This window comes from Amphiprion ocellaris, chromosome 10 (genome assembly GCF_022539595.1).
Source record: "Amphiprion ocellaris isolate individual 3 ecotype Okinawa chromosome 10, ASM2253959v1, whole genome shotgun sequence".
NCBI classification, from domain to species: domain Eukaryota; kingdom Metazoa; phylum Chordata; class Actinopteri; family Pomacentridae; genus Amphiprion; species Amphiprion ocellaris.
In genome coordinates this window covers 11,380,445-11,394,586 of record NC_072775.1, presented here as the reverse complement: position 1 = coordinate 11,394,586, position 14,142 = coordinate 11,380,445, and the positions used below count along the sequence as shown (strand labels likewise).

General features: G+C 39.9%; 1 protein-coding gene across 6 annotated transcripts in view; it reads left to right on the top strand.

Annotated features, from left to right (window-relative positions):
* Positions 1–14,142, top strand: part of LOC111585499 (polyamine-transporting ATPase 13A3-like) — a 32,278-nt gene that overhangs the window by 4,157 nt on the left and 13,979 nt on the right. For 4 of the 6 annotated variants that reach the window (XM_035941407.2, XM_035941403.2, XM_035941405.2 and 1 more), the window contains exons 4-19: positions 1,625–1,804; positions 2,037–2,107; positions 2,265–2,348; positions 3,548–3,617; positions 3,907–4,041; positions 4,920–4,992; positions 5,237–5,368; positions 6,231–6,398; positions 6,505–6,662; positions 6,748–6,936; positions 7,999–8,060; positions 11,581–11,731; positions 12,638–12,760; positions 12,871–12,888; positions 13,553–13,703; positions 13,862–13,982. In XM_035941407.2, the coding sequence (XP_035797300.2) occupies positions 1,625–1,804; positions 2,037–2,107; positions 2,265–2,348; positions 3,548–3,617; positions 3,907–4,041; positions 4,920–4,992; positions 5,237–5,368; positions 6,231–6,398; positions 6,505–6,662; positions 6,748–6,936; positions 7,999–8,060; positions 11,581–11,731; positions 12,638–12,760; positions 12,871–12,888; positions 13,553–13,703; positions 13,862–13,982 (1,886 nt within the window). Of the gene's footprint in view, positions 1–1,624; positions 1,805–2,036; positions 2,108–2,264; positions 2,349–3,547; positions 3,618–3,906; positions 4,042–4,919; positions 4,993–5,236; positions 5,369–6,230; positions 6,399–6,504; positions 6,663–6,747; positions 6,937–7,998; positions 8,061–11,580; positions 11,732–12,637; positions 12,761–12,870; positions 12,889–13,552; positions 13,704–13,861; positions 13,983–14,142 lie in introns of those variants that run through there. The other 2 variants (XM_055014063.1, XM_035941406.2) reach the window with 2 other exon arrangements.

Genomic DNA, 14,142 nt, shown 5'->3' with positions numbered 1-14,142 from the left:
TGCATCGCTGTAGCACTCCCTGGAAATCCTGTTATGTAAACATGTCAAGCACCACCTGCAATGACCACTGAAACGAGACTTGAATTTCAGTTTGGGAAATAGGAAGAAGTCACAGAGAGCCAAATCTGGTAAATAGGAATGATGAGGAGTGAAAATTTTGCTGTTGTAGCCCAAAACGCTGTGTGTAACCCCATTTATTGAGGCATAGTTCAGGTCATTTGCAGCAAATGTCGTCCCTCAGATGCCTCAGGACGCTACAGTAGATCTCTGCATTGACAGCCTGCTTCTGGGGAATCAATAGAAAATGACAAGCATGCTTCTGGTGCCCTTCGGACCTGACGCACCTTATCTAGTCTTGGAAACTACAGTTTTTCCTTTGTGAAAACTGTTGTTTCTTCTCTGGGTAATACCTGGAAGACCTGCCTGTCGTCACCAGTGATGATTCTTGACATGAGGGTTTGTTGGTCCGGACTGCTGACTGATACAGACTGTGATATTTGCTTTAGTTTGAGGTCTATGGAGGAATCACAAATGTGCACCTACCAGTGGTCGCAAGGAGATGTGCAACACAGGTCCTACTATTGATATCAGTGTCATGCAACCATCTGAGAACTTTTTATCAGCCCTAGTATATGATACTGTAAATTAAAGTTCAGGGTTTGTAAATGCAGTAGTTGCTGTATTCTTTGCAAAAAATGTTGTCTGTGCCGACTGCAGACAGGTGACAAATTAAAAATAACAAAAATGAGTCACAAAATAGCAAAAACAAGACACAAAACGACAAAGCCGTAACACAAAGGACAAAACTGGGACACGGAATGGCAAAATGAGACGCTAATCAACAAAACTAGCACACAAAACAGCAAAAACAGACAAAAAACAACAAAAACAAGATGCAAAACGATAAAACCGAGTCACAAAATGACAAAAACGAGACACAAAGTGAATTGTTGGCGATATATTCAGCATGGTGAAACATGTATCTACAGCTGATGAGCAGAGTAGAGAGGAAAGTCTGGAGAGGAAACATGGAGATAGGAACAGGTGCAAAGCATCGTACAATTTTTCCAATCAGGCTCTGTGGCATGTATAAATATACTGAGCAGCGTGGTTTGTATCAAGATTCAAAGTGGCTTTGAAAGAGGATTCATTGTTGGGGCACTGATGGCAGGAGCTTCAGTCGCAAAAATTGCTTGACTAGCTTTGTTAGAAACAGTGACTAAAGTGACATCTGCAAAAACTTCTGTGAACACAGTCAGAAATTGTGATTGATAGAGATGGTGACTGGGATGCTTGTGCATTAGTATGATGTGTAAAGTAAAACAGAAGAGCTCTTTATCAAATAACCGTGAATGTCAATGCAGGACATGTAGAGTTTCAGTTGATAAACCCCTTATTACAAAGATGAAAGCATGCCTACGGGTAAAAATAGTGATACGATGAGATGCATCATGAATCTTTCTTGTTTAATTTGTCACCCATCTGTGTGATTTCCGTCTTGTCCTGATTCTGTGCACCACTTTAACCACTCATGACATTCTTTGCCACACACACTGTTACACTGCAAATGATAGATTCAGTAGAGCCTCACAGCCAAATTTAATTCTTGATATTGTGGTCACAGGATGAGTTCAAACAGTGGTTTCGGGCCAAAGTACATGTGATGTTGGCTCCCGGGAAGAAGCCCTTTGATGATTTGGATCTGCTGTCAAAAACCCAAATACCAAATGGAGATGGAGACCACATTCCCAGCGACTCGAATTCAGAGCGTCATGAGAACTTTCCTCATAGGCAGCCTGCTCAGGTACCTCAGCAAGAAACTGTGTCTGCCTTTTCTTACCGTTTGTTACTGTTCTAATGGAAGTTATTTTATAACATAATTAAACAGTCTAGTTATGAAACTAATATCTTTAAGATACATGCCATAACCTTCAGAGCCACCAGATCTGTTCAACACCTACTTTGGTTCTATTTTGTTTTAAGCTGTTATGCTGTGAACATCTGACCACCTCCTCTACCTTCTTTCCTCCTCTTAGATCCAGTACTTCGTTCACCACAGCACTAAATACTACTGGAATGATGTGATGCAGAACTTTGAAGTGTACAAGTAAGAGATCAGTGTGCTGCTCGTAGACTTGTATCAGAAACATTTGATTATTTCAAATATACTGAGCTTCAATGATTGACTTGTTTGTCCAGTATGCATCAAATATGTTGTTGCTCTGCACAACTAGAGTAGAAATGACTGTATGTTACTTTTCTAGAGGCCTGGAGGATGTAAATGTGACCTGTGCAAGCATCCACACTGAGCACAGCTCTGGGCTTTCTAAAGCACTGCAGGACTACAGGTAAATGTGAGGTTTTTCTACAAGCTGTTTCTTCATGTCTCTGCGCAGATTCACAGTCATCCAGGTCACGGTTATTTGAAGAGCTGCAGTAGAAGCCAACTGGTCTTCTCATTTTTGTTCCTGGAGATATTTCACATCTCATCCATGAGGCTTCTTGAGTTGTAACTGACTGATGGGGGGTCTCAGATAAATATTCTCACCCCAGAATCACACTAATAGCCCATTAACAACCCCAGACTCACACGAGGAGGGCGGCAATGTTCATTTTATAGACAGAGAAGATAGATAGTTGAGAGGATTGATAGACTGGAACAGCCATCTCTAAACGGAGGAGGAGGAGGTCAACCCAATTCAAACCCACAAAGTCTGTCAGAAACCTGGGTGTCATGATCGATAACCAACTAACCTTCAAGGCTGCAGATGATCCAGAACGCAGCAGCACGTCTGGTTTTCAACCAGTCAAAAACAGCACGTTACTCTGCTGTTCAGATCGTTTCACTGGCTTCCAGTTGCTGCCTGCACACAATTCAAAACTCTGACATTTGAATTCAAAACTTCAATGAAAACAGTTTCCTCCTCCATGAATTCTCTCGTTCAGGCCTGCACTCCCTCCTGATACAACCACTACAACAGGGCTGGTCGATAGCTAGACTCTTTTCTGTGGTTCCCTGGTGGTGAAACGAGTTACCACACTCTGTTCGAGTTAAACTCAGTTTTTAAGAAAAGACTAAAAGCCCAGCTCTTCACTGAACACCTTTGCACTTGACAGACTGCAGATAAAAACAAAGAATTCTATTATGTCTGCACTGCCTGTAGGCACCAAGGTCCTATTATCACACATGAACTTGTTTTATGACACTTATCCAGGTTGTTTCCTCCTGACTAGATCCTTGCTTGTGTTGTATCTACTCTCAGATGTATGTCGCTTTGGATAAAAGTGCCCGCTAAATGAAATTGTAGAATTGTAGGTCTGTGACGCCACTTATCAGGTAGTTATATTGCAGCCCTGAGATCCCTCCCCAGACGGATTAATAGACGTTCACACCTTGAGGCATGTCTTAGGCATTTCTTGGCTAAGATGAAACACCTTTACAAGGAAAAGAGAAAAGTCCAGTTTCCTTCTACTCAAGCTCTTAGTTTTACTTCTGCTCATACATACTGACATACTTTACATGTTGTCGCATATTCTCTTTCGTCAGGAGGTTATTTTTCGGGGAGAACGAGATCGCTGTAATAGTGCCCTCTCTGTTCAAGCTCCTTATAAAGGAGGTGAGTTTCAAGGACATCTGTCTGACAGCTCTTTTGTCAGTATGCTAATCAATCACAATTTAGACTGCCAGCAAGTAAAAGAACACAATCAGCTTCACATGTCAACTGCGTGCTCCACCCATGGAAAACCCAGCCAATTTACATGTGAAAGTATGAATAAAACATTTTCAAGAAACCATGATCAAGATAATCATGATCATCAATTGAACCATAATCATGCAGCCATATGGATAATAATAATAATCCTTGTCCTTACGCCTTTTTTCTGTTTTTTTTCTTCTTCTATCAGGTCTTGAACCCCTTTTACATCTTCCAGCTCTTCAGTGTCATTCTGTGGAGTACTGATTCCTACTACTATTATGCATCAGCCATCGTTTTCATGTCCATCATTTCAATAGTTACCTCTTTGTACACGGTTAAAAAGGTGAGTCGTATCTGAGAAAAATGTTTGTTCACTGAACAATCTCTGCCATTGTTCACATTCAATGATTTTTTCTTTGGTTTTACTGTTGTTATTCTGTCAGAACATTTTATGATTATCCATGGACATTTAGGTGTGTTTCCAGATGCCATGCCTATAAAAAGTATTCACCCCCTTGGATGTTTTTGCCTGACTCCTAATGGAGTCAACATTAAATCTAATTGTTTTTCCAAAAGTTGACATTTTCTTGTCATGTCAAAGTAGTGTTAACTGATTTAAAATGTAAAATGTTAGATAAGGAATTGCATAAGTATTCACCATCCTTTTTTCTCCTGCTGAGAAGAATCCCCACATACATGATGCTGCCACCACCATGCTTCATGGTGATGATGGCCTGTTTGTGATGGCGTGCAGCATTTAGCGTCTGCCAAACATAGCATCTAGTCGGATGGCCAAATACCTCGACCAAAGAACCATCTTCCAGTTGATTTCAGACTCCTCCACATGCCCTCTGGCAGTCTCTAGTTAAGATTTAATATGAGCTTTTCTCAATGGTGGCTTTCTCTTTGCTACTCTTTCATTAAGCTTTGACTGGTAATGAACAGGAAACAGTTTTTGTATACACTGTCTCTCCCATCTCAGCCACTGAAGCTTGTAACTCCTTCGGAGGAGTCATAGGTATCTTGGCGGCCTCCCTCACTAGTCTCTTTCTTGTAGGGTCACTCAGTTTCTGAGGACAGCCTGCTCTTGGCAGATTTGTGCATGCGCCGTATTCCTCCCATTTCTTAATGACTGAAGAAAAACTTCCAAGGGGGATGAATACTTTTTGCAGCCATTCTGTAGTTGCCTCACTGCTTGAATCAGTGCCTCTCTTGTTCCAGCAATATGTGATGCTCCGTGACATGGTGGCGGCGCACAGTGTGGTCCGTGTTTCAGTGTGCAGAGGAAACGAAGGCACGTTTCAATTTTCTGATCCTAGAACAGAGCTGCATTGATAGCATTCGTGAAAGCAGGCCTGTCAAGACATAAATTGTGTTCATTCTGCTATAGTTGTGTAAATGTGATCTATTATTGCATCGCTTGGCTAAATATTTTCATTTATATTTGTTCAGTATTCAATAATACATGAATCGGACTGTCTTGTGATTGTCTACAGAGAGAGTGTGTATGATGTAATTTTTCAGGTCTTTCACCACAGATACTGAACAGGCCATGTCAACGGAGCTTGTGCCTGGTGATGTCATCATTATCCCAGCCAATGGGATGATAATGCCCTGCGACGCCATACTCTTCAACGGGACCTGCATTGTAAATGAGAGTATGCTGACAGGTGAGATTGTTTAGTCTTTTCCACCATGCGTTTACTGGAGAAAAGTGTTTTTTTATTGCAGTTCTGGAAAGGCTCGGACTGTGTAGCTGCAGCAGTACAGGTCGCTGCTTGTTCAGTTGCTACCATGAGCAATATTAATTCAATCTCAATTAAAGAGCAAGCGTAATATCCACAGAAGGATTTTAAACTGCATACAAGAGCAGACTGGCTTCGAGTCTTAAGATGCAAAAGTTGTCACATATGTCTTTTATATTTTCTAAAATGCTGTTAACTTTTCTTTGCCAAACTTCTGATTTCCGTTTTCCAGAGTTTTCTTGTTCCTTATTATTATCCCTTATTTTTGTCATGGTTTTCCATTTGCAGGTGCACACATGAAATACAGTGCTTTTCAAAATGTACACATTCCAACATGGAAGCAGTTTTTTATATTTGCACATGTAATAACAATACACCAGTTTTTGTGGTCTTATGAATGTGTCCACAGTCTAAATTGCAAATAATCCGAACCCTGCCTTGCCATACTTGCTACACGTCATGTTCAGCTGATGTTAGTCACCTCAAAAGTTGGTTGGAAATGTTGACCAAAGGCTGTACTTGTAGTAGGAAACATGGATGCATCCATATATATGCACTTACAGGAATTTGAGCTTGAGCCATTGACAGTTTTGTCACCAAATGTCAAGACTTGGAATTTTATTCCTGGAGAAAATGAACTTTGCTATTCTTTAGTGACAAATTATTTATAATTTTGCCATATTTTTGTGTAAAGGTTTGACGAAGTACTGGTCTTTGTTTACATGTGGGTGCAACATTTCAGCAATTGTTTTGTATGAGACTCAGTTTATTCTCATTGAACCTTTAGGAGAGAGTGTGCCAGTCACCAAAACCAGTCTGCCCAGTTCAGACGAGGAGGCAACCAGGGCGTATGATATAGAGGAACACAAGAAACACACTCTGTTCTGTGGTACCCATGTCATCCAGACCCGCTTCTATGCTGGTGAACTCGTGAAGGCTCTTGTGGTCCGAACAGGTGAGATGGAGAGAAACAAATCGGGAATAACACCTTATTACATTGTTTTACCTTATAGATGGATCAGACTACAATCAAGTGGTATTACCTGTGTTTGTTCCCACAGGCTTCAGTACGGAGAAAGGCCAACTGGTGCGCTCCATCCTCTACCCTAAACCCACAGACTTCAAGCTGTACCGCGATGCTTACCTCTTCCTGCTGTGTCTGGTTGGAGTCGCAGGAGTCGGTTTCCTCTACACCATCATCCTCAGTATTATGAACAAGGTACCACTGCTCTTGTAGCCGAGATTTAAATGTCCTAAATGTACTAAATCTCAGTTGTTGATGGTAAGCTTTTGAACTCATCCAGGTTCCAGCCAACACAATCGTCATTGAATCTCTGGACATCATCACCATCACTGTGCCCCCGGCCTTACCGGCAGCCATGACGGCTGGGATCGTTTTTGCACAGCGGCGTCTGAAGCGAATCGGCATCTTCTGCATCAGTCCTCAGAGAATCAACATGTGTGGACAGCTGAACGTGGTTTGCTTTGACAAGGTGCTTTAATCCACAGCTGCCATTTCAGGGGGAAACACAGTTTTGCAAAATAATCTCATGTTTTGTTTTTTTTTTTTTTTTTTTTAGAAAATATTTCATTATTATTTCTGGGAACCATGCTTTGTTAGACACTGTTTGAATGGCAGTCAGAATGCTTGGAAATTTGTATTGCAACCATTAAAAACCAATTTCCACTTGTGATAAGTTTCCATTTGAGAGTGATTGCATGGTTTTATAACCGAAAAAAAAACAATTGTCTGTGAGGGATCTGAGTTGTCATTCTTGCTCTGAATAATATGTGTATGGTTTATTTCAAGCTATTTAACTTATCTTTGAATAGTTGACATTAGTTGGAAGTAAGTTTCTGCACCAAACTAACAGCTAGATGCTTTTATATGGAAGACAAATTACAGTATTGCTTTAGTTACAGTTCTGTGTATGTTATTTAAATAACAAGCTGTAACTGAGCTGGAGTAATTTGGGAAACTTATCAAGGCTTTTCAAATGAATATGGAGTTGCCAGGGGAGAAATACACTGATCTTTTATTGCAGTTATTTCACACTTTATTGCCTGTGTGATTGTAAATATGTAGTGAATTATTCTTGTGCACCCACACATTATTTATTGATCCCTTCACTACACAGTTTGCCACAATAATGGTTAATGAACTGTGTTATTAGAATCATAAATGCACTCTGTTCTATTCATCTAAAATATATACAAAGTTATATTAAGGAGGGACATGTTTTTAATTCCGTATCTTATCAAGCATATGTACTGGTCCTAAAAGAATAATTTAGATGATAGAAATGAACCCATGCCAAAAATAACTACTGAATCTACTCAACTTCCTGCCATCTTCTACTGTAAAAGGGTAATGGAAATATGTAATTCATACATTTGTTTATTAAGTCCATAAATACAATCATTATAGTACTGTTTGTTTGTTTTTTGCCAAAGTAGCCTTCTTTGATTTGATTTCCTGCTTTTAGGTTTGTGTAATGCAACGCCTTACAGGTAGCTTCATGTGAGTCGCTGCTAACTCTCTTTTTATCCCACAGACGGGGACTCTCACTGAGGATGGTTTGGATCTGTGGGGCATTCAGAGAGTTGAAGATGGCAGGTAAAGTATGACGGGGCATCTTTGGGCTTCCTGCTCTTTCTGTCAGGAGCAGTTTTTTCAAAATTATCACAAGACGGCATCAATTGCAGCAGGTACTGTACACTTTTCAGAGTCTGAAGACTGTGATTTTAGTGTTCTGTATATTTGGGCTCTTTTTCTTTTCCTATTAATTTCTGAGAGGTTTGTGCTGATGTCAGAATGCAATATGACAATATTTACTTTGACTTTTGTCTCCGGTTTGTTTGGAAAATCAGTGAGCAGTACGTCTGGGAATAGCAGAGTGATTCCAGATACTTTACTACTACAGCATGTTGCCCACGGCAACAGTTGTCTCAATACATTACAAGATAACCATGTACAATACATCACAATAACTGTGAAAATGAAAGAAAAAATGCCCCTACATTTACAAAAAAATGCAGGAATTCTGTCTTTATTCACTGAATTATTGGTGTCGGTATGTGTATTTATTACTGTTATTCAATATTAATAATGTGCCAGCTCGACTGCCATTTTCCTCCAGTGAGTTTCTTTACTGCAGACTAATTAATCTTTGTTCACTTTACACTCGTTCATATGAGGTGTTGACTCTGATTAATCAAGCTGGTCCACATTTGGCACCAGTATAGTGATAATATTCTGCAAGAGACAGTGATTCAATATATCGTTGTACTGTATTTGATTTACAGTCATGAAAAAAATTATTAGACCACCCTTGTTCTCTTCAATTTCTTGTTCATTTTAATGCCTGGTACCAGTAAAGGTATATTACCTGAAGAAGACAATGAACATGACAAAAATCGCAGCTGATTACATAATACTTTATGTCCTATTTGACATGCTTAAACTGAATTATATTCCCAGGGTATAAAAGAGGTCATTTCATGTCATCAGCAGCACATGCAAAGGCCTAGAGTGGTTTCCTGCTGACATTCAAGCCGTCGCACAACTCAGAAGTTGTCAGCTCTCACATAATGCCTAAAACTAAAGAATTATGTGAAGCCACAAAGGCAGCCATCTTGGCACTGCTGGAAATTGGCATGAGTGAGAGACAGGTAGCAAAAAACTGAAGATCTCCAAGACAGCCGTTCATTACACCAAGAAAAAACAAGCCCAACATGGTTCTACCAAACTGCTAGCTGGTTATGGCAGGAAACATCTTTCTAGCCCACAAGATGACCGTCACTCATCAGTTCCTGTGTCAGGAATCATCGTCAGACCTCCTGGGAGCTTAAAAATGAGTGGACGATCTGGGGTTGTTTCAGTATTGGTGGAACAGGGCGAATCAACCACATCATGTACAGGACTACTCTTGAAACCAGTCTTCTTCCATCAGCTGCAAAACTCTTTCCTGCCTCCAGTGACTGGATTTTCCAACAAGACAATGCCCCTTACCACACTGCAAGCTCAGTTAAAGCCTGAATGGAGAACCAGAACATTGGAACCATGTCTTGGCCTGCTCAATCACCAGATCTAAATCCAATTGAAAACCTGTGGAAAATCATCAAACACAAAATGGAGAACCACAAGCCCCAAAACAAAGCAAAGTTGTCTGAATTAGTGCAACAGGAATGGGCTGCTGTGACAGCAGAACAATGTCAGTAGCTGGTGGAGAGCAGCCAAGACGCATAGCTGCAGTTATCAAAAATAATGGTTATGAATCAGTACAAACTCCTGTGTGGATCATGGGACTAAAACAGACAGAAAAGAAAACATAGAATGTCTAAAAGCTGTTTTTAGCAGAACAATGTCATAGTTATTGATGTAAGAACTTAAGTGATTTTGGTTATTATCAAGAAAACCATGGGAAATGGCTAGATATCAGCTCTGAAATTAAACTCTTATGAGCTATTTTTGTTGTTATCATTATATTAGTCCAAACAAATGTATCTTTAGTTGTGCCAGGCATTAAAATGAACAAGAAATTGAAGAAATCAACGATGTTCTAATAATTTTTTCCATGACTGTAAATAGAACTTCTGCATCAATGTTGTCAAACACCCTCATTTTTCAGGGTTTCAATTTTCTGGATTAGCAAAAAGCCAACTTTTCAGTTTGATCCTGGTCAGTTGTTGTGCCTACTTTGGCCTACAGCAGTGATTCTCAGGCCCCCCTTCAGAGGACAAAAAACTTTCGTGCCCCCCCAATAACTTTGTGCGTATATATATATATATATATATATATATATATATATATATATATATATATATATATATATATATATATATATATATATATATATATACATAAAACTGTGAAAACATGAATATGCAGGGCTGTGTTATTTTATCTGATTCCATTTTGTTGTTTTTCACAGTAAAGATCAGGGGTGTCAAACTCATTTTAGTCCAGGGACCACATAAAGCCCAATCTGATCTCCAGTGGGCCCCACCAGTAAAATCACAGCATAATAACCTATAAATAACCAAAACTCCAACTTTTCCCCTTTGTTTTAGTTAAAAAAAAAGTACATTCTGAAAATGTTCACATTTAATGAACTATCTTTTTACAAAATATTATGAACCTGAAATTTCTTAAGGAAAACAAGTTCAATTTCAACAGTAGCCTATTATGCCTCAGTTCATCATTTACACATGCATTGTAACTGCCAGATAACAGTTTATCTACAAAAACACAAAACATTCAGTCACAGGTATCTGGAACTGAACAATCTAGTATTTTATTTCATGATCAGAACAACTTGTCAAGTTCTAGAAATTAATTTAAATTTACAGTTTTACAAATTTACAATTTACAGTTAATGTTGTTGTGATTTTTATCATTTGTAAAGTCGTCTCGCGGGCCGAAATGGACCGTCTGGTGGGCCAGTTTTGGCCCACAGGCCGTATGTTTGATATTGCTGGTAAAAATAATCAGAGGAGATGAGCCGAGTATGTGACGTGGTCAAGTACGCTGGTGTTCCGACTGCACATTAACGATGCGTTCTCCTGTTCTCTGGAGTCTGTACTTCGGAGTCTGAACGGTCAGTGCATATACCATAGATATATACAGAAGATCATTATTATTAATATTATTTATATCTATGGCATATACAGTCTATGGGGTCAGCACAATTTCAGTATTGTTGTACGCCGCGAAAAACAGGCCGACGTTCAAACAATAGTTCAGCTAATTAGTTCCGTGTTGAAGGACCTTTTCCTCCCAGTCCCCCGCGCCTCCCTTGACATGCCTCTGTGACCCCCCAGGGGGGCGCGCCCCACTATTTGAGAAACACTGGCCTACAGCAACCTATATTCATACAGCCCTGAATAAAGAAACACATTCACAGACTCCAAAACATCCAAGAATTTTGTTTGCTGAAATTATTAAAGACTTGTATCTTTTTCTGTGCAGTCCTTATGGAAACAAGATGGTCTTTTATCTCTAAATTTTCACATGATTTGTACAGCATCATGCCAGCGAACTTAACGCATTATCTTAATTGCTGTGGAAAATTTTCTTCTTTCATAGTCGTTATAAAGAGTCTAATTGTTAAGTCTAATCTTCATCTCTATTACAGCTTTCGTCCACCGGAGTCTGAGGCAGCTAAAGCAGGTCTGGTGAACTCCACGTTTGTGGCCTGCATGGCAACCTGCCACTCACTGACCAAGATTGAAGGAGAGCTGTCTGGAGACCCTTTAGACCTCAAGATGTTCAGCGCTACAGGCTGGGTGAGCAAACGTTCTCAGGGTTGTCAGCACCACAGCCAGAACCAATACCAGTCTGCAACACTACATTCATTTACTCGAGGTCTTCTTGGCTGAAGTGGCTAAAATCATTCATTATGGATACGTAACAGGACAACAGACTAATTATGTACATTATTTACACCCAGACATTTCTACCATGCCTTTTGACTCTGAGTAATACATAATTAACAAATGTTACTTTTTTGTCAAATTCCATAGGTATAGATTTGTACATTTAACCATTTTTTTCTCAAGGGTGATATGGGAGTTAGTAAGAGGTTGCTCTTTTTTGGCTATATATTATAGCCAAATTCTATTTACTCTACTTTGGTATCACTTAGAAATGTCCTTATTTTTGAAAGAAAGGCATTTTTTTTTTTTCAATCAAGGTAACATTAAATTTATCAGAAATATAATCTAGACATTGTTAATTTGGTAAATGACTATTCTAGTTGGAAACAGCTGATGTTTAATGTAATATCTACATAGGGGTACAGAGGAACATACTCTTGTTATCTAATGCTACATTGTGTTAGCTGATCGTGTTGAAAGGCTAAATGATGACTAGAAAACCCTTGTGCAGTTATGGTAGCACACAAATAAAAGTGTGAGTTTGCAAGTGGCAAGAAAAAACACCCTTTTAACAGGGAAGAAACCCTGACCAGAATCCGGCTCTTTATGTGGGGGGACCCATCCGTCTGCTGGCCGGCAGGTTGAGAGGGACAGAAGAGGTAGTAAGAGTACCAGTGATTGCCTAATCGTCTCTCATGCATCTGCAGATGTGTCTGGAGTGATTTTTTATTTATTTATTTTGCCACACCAGGGTTACCTTGATGGTGTCTGTAAGCTCAAGACATTAGTCTCTTATTGTATAATGCTTCTGTTTAGGTCCTAGAAGAGCCCACAGAGGAAGAAACTGCCCTCCACAACCTCATAATGCCCACAGTCGTACGACCTCCGAAGAACTTCATCCATGAAGCCAATCAAAACAATCCACTGACTCAGAACATGGTACAACCACTTTGCCTTTATCTGCGATCAGCTTGTGTGTGGCTATAAACAAATACATGTAAACCCTGCCAGTTTTCTGAGTTAAAATATCATTCAATCCTATTTTCCAGGAGCTTTCTGAGTTACCAGTAAGTTATCTTTTTTCAATAAAACATGATTTTGAAATCCTCACTTTAGTAACACTTTGATCTAAACCTGATCAATTAACTGATTTCAAATCAAAATCACACTTCAAAACTAAACACCTACCAAATTATACAAGCCTGCAGTTTGTGATATATGAGATGTTGCTCTCTTAAATATTGAGTCTAATGTTGTAATTCAGTTTAATTTGATTGGAACAGATTGAAACAGGAGTTGTTTATGCTCGTCCGTTGATCAGTGTATTCCAAATGGTTTATTCTTGTGTTCTCGTTATTTAATGGCCACGTGCTGTACTTTTGCAGTCTGTCTGTTTCAGGGGTTTTTTCTGTCGTCTCAGTTATTTTACAATTCATGCCCTTGTCCTTGTTCGGCAGTTACGCATTTGCTACTGTCTCATGTGGTAATGCTTCATCACATGTTTAAAATCCAGTACATGGCGCATATTGAAGTGCAACTTCACCTCAAAAGTCTAAATTATAAATCAAGTCACAATTACAGTATCTGTTCTGTCTTATCTGTCTGTTTGGCAAAGACTGGAAATGTGGGAAATAGCTGGAAAGCGATTCTCTATATATTTGTGGTGAAAAATCGGTGGATTTAAAACGACTGGACACGTTTTATGTGCAGCACGTATCTTCTTCCCCTTAGGCCTGTGAGATCGGCATCGTGCGTCAGTTTCCCTTCTCATCGGCGCTGCAGAGGATGAGTGTGGTGGTCAGGAGGTTGGGGGAGAAACACATGGAGGCGTTTTTGAAAGGGGCACCGGAGGTTGTGGCCAGCCTCTGCAAACAGCACACAGGTCAGACACTTTGTCTCTATGTGTAAGGTCTGGGATGGATATTTTTTAATTTAACATCTCTGTGAAGATTCACTGAGTAACTGACAGTAAACTAATGTCTCGACCGATGTGTGCTCATATAATGAGGCCAGACTGACACGGTTCTGTCCTTCCTTCAGTCCCACAGAGCTTTACAGAAACTCTGGAGACCTACACTCGGCAGGGCTTCAGGGTCATTGCGCTGGCACATCGACAGCTGGAGTCCAAACTCTCCTGGCACAAAGTCCAGAACCTCAGCAGGTACGTCTCCATCCACAGATAGCATAGCGACAGTACATGCAGCTACTCTCACCCTAAAACACCGTGACTGTGCTGAAAATCGGCCTCTGCTGATGTACCTCATGTGCTTCTTTTTGATCTTTGGTAGATCTGGTTCCATGATAACTAGACAAACAGCTCA